The sequence below is a fragment of the Ochotona princeps genome, chromosome 11 (genome assembly GCF_030435755.1).
Source record: "Ochotona princeps isolate mOchPri1 chromosome 11, mOchPri1.hap1, whole genome shotgun sequence".
Taxonomy (NCBI): domain Eukaryota; kingdom Metazoa; phylum Chordata; class Mammalia; order Lagomorpha; family Ochotonidae; genus Ochotona; species Ochotona princeps.
Window position 1 is genome coordinate 62,395,439 of NC_080842.1, and position 12,213 is coordinate 62,407,651.

Genomic DNA, 12,213 nt, shown 5'->3' on the forward strand with positions numbered 1-12,213 from the left:
TACAGATGGACATTATTCTATGGAGTGGTTTTGTTTCTGCAACGTACAGAAGGGTTTCTGTTATACTGAGTCTTGTTTGAAATACTTTAGCTTAGTTTCTTATTTTTGCAAACCCACGGTCAAAATCTCCTAAATAAAGAACCATTAGTAATATAAACAAGTACCTTTTCCTGGTCTCATTCACTATTAGCTGAAGAAGAAGGATTTAGGAAACGGGTTTTGTGGCACAGCGTTAAGTCACTGCTTGGGACACCCATTTGCGATATTAAAGTCCTTGAATTGGAGACCCCCAGCTCTGCTTCTGATTCCTGCTTCTTTCTGGGGTGCACATGATGCCTCAATAGCTTGAGTTTCTGCCAGCCCTATGAAAGATCCCGACTGTGCTCCTGGCCCCTGGCTTTGCCTGGCCCAGCCTGGCTGTCTCAGGCTTTCAGTGAGTGAACCAGTGGATGGAATAGCTCACTCTGCCTTTGCAAAATGAATGAATGAATTTATTTGAGAAAGAGAAGGTCTTGCAGAAGACATCTTACAGAAGATAGTGCTATCACAGGCAAATAATCCCATGAAAATGTGCTCATTCATGCCAAATCCCAGGCAACCCCAAGGTTATATTGTACCTTTATAAGTAGAAACAGAGAGAACACAGTCTAGAAACTACCGAAACTTCACTTTTTACTCCTTAAAAATGACAATAGCAACAGTGAAAGCAAAGTATCTAATCTACATTATTTCTAATTACATGATAAATGGAGAATCATAGTGTTGTGAAATAAGGCATCAAGACCTAAACGTTCCCCAGGGGAGGTAGGTAGTGGGTATTGAATTGTTGTCTAAACTATTGCAACACAGATGGTTGGTCTGGAAGGTCTTGTGAAATTAAGTATCTCTCTTTCCAAGCCCTGTCAATTAGTACAAAAATGTCACAGATCTACAGAGAGGAATGAGATGAGCATATCTGGTATACGATAAGCACTCAATAAACTGATTGCTAAGATAACAGTAAAGGGGGGGGTGCCGCACTGTGACACAGCGGGTTCAGCTGCTACCTGTGACACCAGCGTCTCATATCGGACCCTTGTTTAAATCCTGGCAACTCTGTTTCCAACCCAGCTTCCTAAACCAGACTGGGAATATAGTGGAGGATGGTCCAAATTTTTGGATCACTGCTCTCAATATAGGTGGCCCACATAGAATTCCTAGCACCTGGATTCTGCCTGGCCCAGAGCAGTTGGTTCAGGCATTTGGGGAGTGAAGCAGCAGATGGAAGATCTATGTTTCCAACTCTTGTTTTCTATCATTTTGCCTTTCAATTAAATGGATATTTTAAAGAAACCGAGAAATTATGCATCACACCATCTTTGCTGATGTTTCTTTGCTTAATGAGTGATTCAAAATCCTTGGATAAAAGAATGTAGTGTAAATAAACACTTTTCAATAGCCAAATAATTATTTACGTAACTGACATGAAGAAGTTTTCCACAGCAATGATAACTGACTGGGTGTCCGTGGCTGTGCAAGAGCCCACACATTCTAGGGCGTGTGCAACTGTGTATGCACATGCGCCTGGTTTTCTTACAGAGAAATGAAGGAAACCTTACCGTGGGAAATGAGAACTAATACTCCACATAGCAATGCCATTTCCCTTTGCTGGATCCTCTCCAGGTCAAGATGATCTGGTTTTAATTGAAGGAAAGAGAAACAAGGAACCAAGCACGTTACCTTAGTCAGATTTCACCCTGCAACTTCGGCATGGGAAGGGTGGAGAAATTAACTGAACGTGCGCATTTTTCCTGGGGAGCTGTGCAGTCCACCTCTCTGCTGCGTTCACTCCAGAGTCCCCGCATGTGACAATCTGTCAGTTTCAAACCAATTCTCTTAACAAAAATGCATAGGTTCCCTTCACTTTTTTTTTTTTTTTTACCACATTGATGAACATACTGTTGAGGAGGGGGTTCCCTGAATACTATTCAATGGCTAAGAAAACCACCAAGCTGTTAATGAAGTAAATATCTGTTTAATTTACAAACATCAGTAGTGTAACTGATAATAGTCTGGAGAAAGACAATGACACCGAATCATACATGTACACCTAATTTTCTTTGTTAAAAAAACAAAACCAGAAAGGAAAGGTTTTTGGAAGCATTTGCATCTTCACAGGGCACCCTGGGATTTTAATGAGGGAAGAGCATGGTTCACTATAAATCACCAGCAATTCTACATTGTAAATTAGCAGCAAACATGTTGTCATGGGGACACTGATGTTCTAAAGGAATTTTATTATTTGGAAGTAATTACAGTTCTTGACATGCCAATCTATTTTTTTTTTTTTTTTTGGTCTGCTCCAACCCTGCAGTGAAGGGGCACGAGGGGTCTAGGGAAGGCTGATTTGTCAAAGATCTCCTTTCTAGTGTTGACTGCTACACCTCAATTCTTTCCCGTGAGGCCCTGCTTCAGGAGGGCCGCTTCCTTCTCTGCAGTGGCCCTCCTGCCCCCTGGAGGTGCCTGCTCTCTGTACGTGCCCCATCTGAGGCTAGCAGGTCAGGGACGCCAGTGGTCAGACGTCCAGGTAAACACACAGACCAACACACAGTTATCCTCAGGTAACACACTATGTTAATTCTATTGCCAACAAATAAACAAAATCCTGATTTTTTTTTAAGTTTGAAAAATGTACAAAAATATCAGGACAATTATAAATTAATATATATTAAAGCATCAAGAAACAGTAAAAGGATGGCCTAAGACGTTAAGTACAATGTACTTTGATACAATAAATATTCCTCATTGAAACTGAATACTGTATAGGGCTGTTCAGAACTCATAGAAACAAAAAAATTCATATTATTACTAATTTATTTATCAATAATCTATTGTTTCTTTATCATCTTCTTTATCATTTATATTACAAAAATTAATACTGGAAAATGGTAGATAAACACTTGCATGTGCTGCTTCTGAAGACAGGATGATATTTAAAAGGAAAATAAACTGTGTTTTAGCCCTCCATTCCTATTTCCTTTCTTGAAGGGAACCTAGATCTTCAGAGCAATTGGTAATTTGCACAAAATAGTTCTCATCCTTGATTCTATGAATTCTAGAGTTCCTACCCCCGCTTGGCACCCCTATGCACACGCGTGCTTGCGACGGGGGCTTCATGTGAGTGAGGGGACGCAGGGCTTCTGTCTGGGCGATTTTGCATCAGTGCCCAGTCCAGCTCCCGCCGCTTGCGTCTGTGCTTTGGGGAGTCCCTAGCACGTGGCCAGCAGGTCCGCGTGGCCCCGCGTGGCACCCGCGTTCGAACGCAGCCGTCGATAGCTTTCTTCACACTTCTCCAGCACAGGGGAAGCTTTAGTTCAAGTACGTCTTATATTGTGTTTTTTTTTTTTTCAAAGGCAGAAAAAAAAGGTCTTTATTCTCATAATAAAAATAAGTCTGTTTTGTATTTTACAATATATTTCAAATATTTCCACTATGAGGCATGAGTGAGTCCAACATGGCCAAAGAAGTATACAACCTTTGCTGGAGGCAAAGCTGCCGGGTGCGCTTAGGACGCACACCTCGCGCAGCCGCACTTGACCACCTTCTCCAGCTCTTCCACGAAGGAGGAGCCGTCCGTGCATTCGAAAGCGTATTTCCTCCTCTTGCTCCGCAGAGGCGCACAGCACTGTCCCCCAGCGCAGCCGCCCTTGCACTCCAAACGTGACACCTTCTTGGTCGTCTGGCAGGCTGCGTAGCCCCGCTGTCTCTGGTAGTAATCCCGTACACGCTCCCCTCGACAGGAGATTTCTAGAACAGAACAAGCACCGGCAGTGGAAGGACAGTCACCAGCAGGCTCTCTTGGATTCCAAGTCACATTATCGCCTGGTGGCACTGCCTCGTCTTTGAAAAACTTTTTCTTTTGGTCTTATTTTCAGTAAAGCAAGCACTATAGCTACTGACGATAAATACAACACTGTCGCACTGACAAGAAAATCGGATTCCTAAATCTATTGCTTTATTGAAAAAAAAAAGGGAAAAAATACACATCTTGTGTTTTTACACTGCTAACAGCTGGTTTTGTTTACCAGAGGGAGCAGTTTCAGAGAATATGCAATTTAATTTATTAGACCTGGAGTTTAATATTATCCAATCCGTTACTTAATACAAGTAACATTCCACTAACTTCATAAATTACTCTAGGATGAAGTAGTTAAAAAAAAAGAGAGACATCTGCTAAACGCTTCCATGGGCACGTTCCTCTGGCCTCATCCTCTGCTACACAAAATAAAACCCATGGCAGCTGGAGGGAAGGCAAGTTCCGACTGGACAAAGGAGAGGGGTGGATGGGGGCTCCGAACCCAGAGCACGTCCACCCTCCCACCTGCACAAAACGCTGTGATCAGTCAGCACACGCTAAGGTCAGAGGTGAGTTTGTTCAGGAGCCCAGATGACCAATTACTACAACACCGAAGAGGTAAGCACAGCCAGGTAAGCTGAGAGTAAAGTAAGTGAGCTCCTACGTAAGGTAAAAAGGAGAATCTTCAGGGCCAATCCAGCTGTGAGAAGGCATCTGGATCCTGTAAAACCTTGTGCTGGAGGGGTAGGAGGTTCACATCTGGTGCCTTTGTAAGCCTCGGCTATAAATCCACGGCAGCCGCGGCGGCCGCACAAAGACCTGGTGTCCTCCCAACCACTTTCTCTTCTCGCTTCCTGTCTGTGTCACTCTCCATGGAGCCTTCTCTCTGTCTCTCTCAGGCTTGCCTCCTTAATTCTGCTCCCACCCTTGCAGGTTTGCCTCCATCATCCCCCCCTCCGTGTCTGTCTTCCAGGACGTGGCTTTGTGAGGACCGGGAGCTGCCGCTGGGCTGGCTTACCTCGATCGCAGCTGTCGCCAGTGTAGCCGCTGCTGCATTCGCAGTAGGGCTGGCCAAGTCCGGAAAGCCTGCACTTGCCGTGCTTGCATTTGATGGCCTGGCATGGGTTAAAAAGATCTTCTTCCTCATCACAGAGGACGCCTCCATGGCCCTCGAGGCATTTGCAACTGTAGGAGAATGCATTGATGGGCAAGCAGGCGCCGTGCACACATCTGCAGGGAGATGGGGACACAGCAATGGAGATGCATTCAGCAAAGAGGAGTAAGAATGCATGCAGGCAACGAGTCTCCTGCCGACTGCTTTCCTTCTTTACTTTCTCGGAATGTGCTTTGCACAGAGAACACGTGGACTATCCACAGGGCTGAACTTACTTGTTTCTAATACAAGGGTCATTGGTCTGCTGGTCACAGAGGGGTCCCATCCATCCTTCCTCACACTCGCAGGTGAAGCCAGAGTGACTGCTGGGCCGGCACACGCCATGGGCACACACCTTCTTGTGGCATGGCTCACAGCCCGGCAGGATGCCTGTTTGCATGGGCACTTTTCGGAAGTCCTGCAGTTCACTGTTGATGTAAAGGTTCCGGATGCAGCCATGGAAGCTGGTCCCATTCTGGCCAGGGGCCTGGCGTAAGGATGCCACACTGCTTCTCCCGGGCATTCCTGGGGAGGCATACCACATGGGAGGTCAGGCTCTCTGTGAGCTCGTCAGGCATTTGTCATCGAAAAATGATAACACTTGACACCTCACCCTAGATCAATGGAATCGAGTTATGTGGGCAAGGTAAGGCGTACAATGTGTATTCTAGAATAGGAAGTTCTGATGCATAAACAGAATAAACAATACGATTGCTGGAGGTCAGCTGTAAACCAAACTTCACTCAGATACATCTGTAGAAAACCTAGCAGCAAGAGTACAGCACTAAAAGCTTAAGTTGGGGGATGGATTAGCACTTTCTCTCCCTAAGCACTGCTCTAGATACTAGGCCAGAAACAGAGAGCTCTTCAGCATGCAGTCTGCGATGCTGGAGTCAGGGTCCAGAGAGCTGAAGCAATGCGGGTAATGCCACTCGGAACGCTCAGGTCCATGTCCTGCTCAAGAGAAGAATTCTGTCTGCCTAGAGTTAGGGTTCTGTCCATCAAGTTTCAGAGAGGGAGAGCAGGGGTTCACAGTCACCATTTACCTCGGGACTGCAAAGTTGTAAGTCAGCAACTAATCCAGCTCACCGCATGTGACTTGGCTCAACGGGATTCCAGCAGTGAAAAACTCATCCTTGCATCTTATCAGGACATCTCTTCCTTGGCATCATGCTTTCCCTTGCTAATCGAGAGTGAGAGCCCCGTATTTTAAGAATTTGGGAACAGAGAAGAAATTCCTTAACATAGTATTTGCAATCTTTGTATACAGACATGCCACTACTGAAAATCATTTGGTAACCTTCATTTTGGCAAAAGTGAGGAATCTTCCCACTGCCCAAGCCAGATCCTGAAATAGCTCCTGGACAGCATCCTGCATGAGGCCATGGTCCAGGTCACTGCGGGGTGAGGGGAGGGGGCTGGAGGCCTTCAGAGCAGCTTTCCATTCTCATGCAGCTCTTGCCCCTGTCGTGCCTGGGCTACGAGCCAGTGGCTGGAGGTTCCACCTCGGCTTTCGCTCTCCAGAAGGGCTGATGTTTATAAAGCACAGGATCACAGCACTTTGCCTTGTGACTGTCCACTTTCAAATCCATAAGATTGCCATTTGCGTCCTTGAAGGCACCAGGGTCAAGCTGCAGGGTGGGCAAAAACACCACATGGAAGTCAAGTCTTTATTTTTGGTTCTGCATGCACTTGGCCAGGCACTTGCCCCCATGGGGCTTAGTTTTCTCGTTTACGGCAGGGTAGCCGGAGCTATAGCTTCCAAGCTGTTGACACAGAAATCATCAAAGGCACATGATCGCATGCTCAGTGTCGGGCCTATCGCAATGGCTCAAGCACAGAAAGCTCCATGTTGCCATGCAGCTCAGTAACTGATGCAGGCAGTCTGTGGGGACACGTGTACAGACACCAACGGAACTACTGCTGTGTGAACATTGCATGAGTATGGGCTTATGCCTCCTGACCTTGGAACCTGGCTTGCTTTGTAAGGACAAGGTCAACAGGAAGACACTGGACATTCTCAGGACAGGACTAGATAGGAAATTACTAGCTGTAGGGCAACTTCTCCTAACTTAATCATATTTATCCTTCATAATCACATGGGCTTTAACATCAGATTTATGGCACTTTATTCAGAGGGAAAAACTGAATGTCTCCCCAGACCATATTTAATAGTTCATTATGATGGTGATACGATGCCCGTAAGTGAGCATGTCAAGACACAATATTGAGTGGTGAAGTTCCAAGTAATAACATGTTAAATGACAAATAAGTTTCTTTTAGTTCCAAAGCTAACAATTAGGCAAGATCTAGCATTGATTATGCTCAGTTGTAAGTGAAAGCATTCAAACTTCCCATATATATATATATATCTGACTTTCTTTTTTAAAAAAAATATTTTTTTATTTTTATTGCTAAGTCAAATATACAGAGAGAGGAAGAAAGACAGAGAGGAAGATCTTCCATCTGATGATTCACTCCCCAAGTGACCACAATGGCCAGAGCTGTGCCAATTCGAAGCCAGGAGCCAGGAACTTCTTCCAGGTCTCCCATGCAGGTGCAGGGTCCTAAGGCTTTGGGCCGTCCTCCACTGCTTTCCCAGGCCGCAAGCAAGCAGCTGGATGGGAAGTGGAGCTGCCGGGATTAGAACTAGCACCCATATGGGATCCTGGCACATTCAAGGCGAGGACTTTAGCCACTAGGCCACTGCGCCAGGCCCTATATTTTACTTTGAACAGGCTTTCACAAATTTGACAGTTAGTCTGAGTCTTCTCATGTGGGACTGGCAATTGCATTCTAATTGATAGTCACAAGTCTTTTAGGCTTTAGTTTATGTCAAAGACCTTACCTGGTTTTCAATCTATCCACAGATAATATAGAAGAAAAATACAGCCTGAAGAAGCTCTGCATGCTTTAAAATCATAATCAAGTACCATGATTGAGGTTCTGTGTCCAGTGGGGCACTGGGAGGTGTTGTGTGACTCATGTGTGGGCCTCTGTGTTTGTCCTGCTTTTCCCCAGGGGTAATAATTGTTGTAATTGGGTTGTTGTACAGAATATCATGAGGAAGAATGACTTGGTGGCAAGTAAGGCCGGCCTCACGGGCAGTTGACAGCCTAGCAGCGAGATAAACCATGTTTCCACTTGGCCAGAGCACACTGGCTCTGGGAGAGCTCAGGGAGCGGCGCTGCTCTAAAGTGAGACTTCCTTCGCTAACTCCGCTTTGCCACAGGGCAGGCAGCACTGTATGTGCTTTGTTTAACCTGAATCACCACTGAGATTACATTCTGAGCTGGAAGGATGGGGCAAATGTGTTTTCTGGAAGTAAAGATGGGTCAGACCTGGATTCCTTCTGGCCCCAGTGGGCAGAGACTGTCTGGATTCTTCCACACTTCCCATCCTTATAAGGAAGTTCAAAACAATTTTTCCCTTTCCTGAAAATGTTTTGATTTACACAATCCTGTTTCATATTAATACTGTTTTTTGCACCATATTATAAAAAGGTTTTAAGAGATTTAATAAAATGGCTTCCAACGAAAGCATAGAAATCAAATGAAGAACAGATTTAGCAATAGACAACACATAGTAACAAAACTAAAAATTGTTTCACATTCAATTTTAATTACGAAGTGAGTGGTGATGCTGGTCACCTTGCAGTCAGACAAATCTGCAATTTCAGGAGGTATCTATCATGTGGTGACCTTGTGAACCGGGGCAAGTGATATAAAGTATTGGAGGTGTCCCACAGGGGCTTTGGAACAAATAATATCTACTACTCAAGGTCTCTGAGAATAAGACTAAAAGAAGCAGTGTGCTGGGCACTTAGCAAATGTTTAATAATTTATAATTTACTTCTTCCACTGAAATCACAGGTGCATGTACAACCTTCTGCACATATTCCCAAGGAATTCTGTCAACAGGAATGTAAGCAAGATTGGAAAGCTTTCGCGTTTTTTTTTTAATTTTTAAGATTTATTTGTTTTTTATAGAAAAGGCAGAGTTACAGAGAAGGAGAGACAAAGAGAAAGATCTTCCATCCACTGATTCACTCCCCAGGCAGTTGCAACAGTTGAAGCTAGCCCATCCAAAGTCAGGAGCCAGGAACTTCCTCTGGGTCTACCACACAGGTGTTGCGACCCAAGGCTTTGGGCCATCTTCGACTGCTTTCCCAGGCCAAAGGCAGGGAGTTGGATGGGAAGTGGGGCCGTTGAGATATGAACTGGTGTCCATATGGGATCTCCGTGCATGCAAGGCAAAAATGTAGCCACAATGCCATTGTACCAGGCCTAGCTTTTGCTTTTTATTTATTTATTTTTTACTGAGTCTCATAATGCATTATCATCAAGCAACTGGATGTCATCTTGCTGAGTAGGCTCACTGTGTAATACTCTAAGCACAATGCATTGAGTTACCTGAAGATGGATCTGCACTTCTTATTTCCCTGGGAATAAGACACACTGCTTTTCCAACCCTGTGTGTTCTTTGCGTGTTGATGAACTGAATTCCCTTCATGCCTTTGCTGCTCAGTATAATTAAATGATCAAACCAAAGCCACTAAACTGTTTCTAAAGATTGAAACTCATTGAAATATTATGCTTTTGATAACCACAGTGACTGGCAGTATTGCACAGTGGGCTCACTCCTGCCCATGGTGTCCATGACCAATACTGAAGCACCAGTTCAAAGTTCTGCTTCTCTTCTGTTCCAGCTCCCCGCTAATGTGCTTGAGAAAGGAACAGATCATGGCCCAGGTCACTGGGACCTTGCCACCCATGTGGGAGATCAGAAAGAGATTTTAGGCTCCAGACTTGGGCATGGCTCATTCCAGGCCATTTTGGCCATCTGGGCATTGAACCATGGGAATGAAGTTCTCTGTTTCTCCTCTCCCTCTCCATCATTCTGCCTTTCAAAAAATATATCTTATAAAAAGAAAAATATTTTCCACTATGATGCTATTAAAAATTAGTATTCTAGACTTACAAGACCATTCCAGAAACATGGCAGAGAAGGCTTTTGAGGAATCATAATAATGGTATAGTACCCTCAGGTTTTTACTTTGCATGGATTACTGTGAAGTTCATGAAAATATGAATCTTGGTGAAAAAGATACATTGATAATTAATCCAGTTAGTTTCTTTAGCTTATGAATCTGTAAAATGAGTTATTCTCATGAACTCAATTCAGTGTAACTCAGCCCATTTGTCTCAATTCAATACTACTAATTTTTGTTCCCAGATTTTCCAATGTCATCTCTATTTAGAGGAAAGAGTAGGAGTATTCAGTAGTGGGCCCCCTTATTTGTGTTCCTTGTTTAGGTCCCTCTGTCCCTCATCTGCTTTCTTTCTGTTTAGAAACTAAGCTGTGAGTCTTCAAATTGCTATATTAAGTCTAATCTACCTTTCCAAGCTGATTTTTTTTTTTAAATTTTAAGGTCTTAGCTAAATAGAACTACTTTGTGTTACCCCAATACAATTGGTACATTTTATTTGTTCATTCTTTTATCAAATTTTATGGATGGCTGTTCTATTAGCTGCATGAGTGAGCAACAGGTAATGCAGAAATGCCAGTATGGTATCATCTGAGCAGGTTGGGCTGACCTCCTTGGGGAGCGGACTTGGCTCTTTCACTTCTCAGTTTGCGTTGACCTTGTTTTATCATTGTCTTCATTGTCTAAAAAAATCCCTTTTCCTAAAGACCATGTCAACTATAAGAATGAAGGACAGTAGACGTAAATGACTTGGAATATGATAGACACAAAAGCAATACTGGTTGATACCTTCCACCCCCACAATGTGAGTTGGAGCCAAGATCCTGGGGCCTTGACAGAAGCCTCTTTGGTAGCTGCTCACCACAGCACCAGGGATCATCACCTCAGAATTCCTCTAGGCTGGCCATCACAGGCATGGAGACCCTTGGGAAGAGAGCTTACCTCCTACGTAGAGTGGGGAGTCAAAATTCAGAGTGGACTGCTTTGACAGGTTGGTGATGACTTTGGGGCTCCCCCCGTCCACAGAGAGCGAGAGACTCTGATCCAGGGCAAGCAGCTCCACGATGTGGAAGTTCCCGTCATTGATTGTCTCCACACTGCAAGAGAAAACGCTTAGCTGGGCCTGTGTTCCCTTTTTATTCATGGAAAGGCGTTTAAATATAAATTTTAATAAGCACTCCATGACAAAACATACTCCTGTCTCACACTAAAGTAGATAATGAACATTGGTTGATTTTTTAAAAAAAGGATATTTTCAAGGAAGCACAATCAATTTAAACTTCCCAAAGACAGACGACTAAGCAAATTTGTTTTCCCACTGGGAGATACGGAAATCGGCACATTTAATCATTATCTGGCCACACTCTCTCCAGGAGCAGAAATTATAAAGAATAATTTATGCTACTGCCTTTAAATGTCACAAAGTTCCATTTCTGATATGCTGTTGTTATTCCAAAACAGCATTAAGAAGACAAGCAAGTTACTCCTGTGCCAGATGTACTCCATGGACACTGATGTTAGGAAGAGCTGGCTTCTGCCCTAATAACGTTGCACAATAGAACCTACAAAAAAATACACAGAGATACAAGAACAACATGGTAGAGTCTTCTCACTTTTTTTAAAGAAGTTATTTATTTTTAAAAAGCAGATTGACAGAGGTAGAGAGGGGAAAGGGGTGGAAGGAAGGGAAGGAAATGTAAAGAAAGGGCAGGGAAGGGAAAAAGATTTTGGCTAAATCATCAACCAGATGGCTGCAACAGACTGGGCAAGGCCATGAGGAAGCCAGGAGCTAGACTATCTCTAGGAGTCCCACGCAGGTGGCAGGCATTCATTCACTTGAGACATCATCTACATCTCAGGCATGTTAGCAGGGCGCTGGACCAGAAACAGAGTGGCTGGGCTTTGACCTGGCACTGCTTTTGTGTTCCAAGCAGTGGTTTAACCTTTTGTGCCACAACACTCATCCGTTGGTTTGTTTTTTTTTGAAGTTTGTTAATTGATGACATGAGAGGTCTTCAAAATGCTCAAAGTATGCATCATGAAAAGAAGGTATGACAAAAGTTTTACACACATTTAATACCAGGTTCTGTGGGCTTTCGGAAAGTCACTTGTATACTCTTAATTCCTCTGCTTTTCTCAAAAGAGTGCCTGACTTCATGATGCTACCATGAAGAAGCCTTTGCTAAGTCAAGGGGTGGAATGGCATTGAGGAGAAGGTTCACAGTCATGGATGGAGAG

The 12,213-nt window shown here is 44.0% G+C and overlaps 1 protein-coding gene across 1 annotated transcript in view; it reads right to left on the bottom strand.

Moving 5' to 3' along the window:
* Nucleotides 1-2,110: 2,110 nt before the first annotated feature.
* The window catches only part of SLIT2 (slit guidance ligand 2), a 350,353-nt gene continuing 340,250 nt past the window's right edge, over nucleotides 2,111-12,213 (bottom strand). Inside the window, exons 34-37 of the mRNA XM_004579186.4 lie at nucleotides 10,918-11,072; nucleotides 5,225-5,513; nucleotides 4,854-5,065; nucleotides 2,111-3,786 (exon numbers count right to left, since the gene is read on the bottom strand). Coding sequence (XP_004579243.2) covers nucleotides 3,545-3,786; nucleotides 4,854-5,065; nucleotides 5,225-5,513; nucleotides 10,918-11,072 — 898 coding nt within the window. The 3' untranslated portion in view covers nucleotides 2,111-3,544. The remainder of the gene's footprint in view (nucleotides 3,787-4,853; nucleotides 5,066-5,224; nucleotides 5,514-10,917; nucleotides 11,073-12,213) is intronic.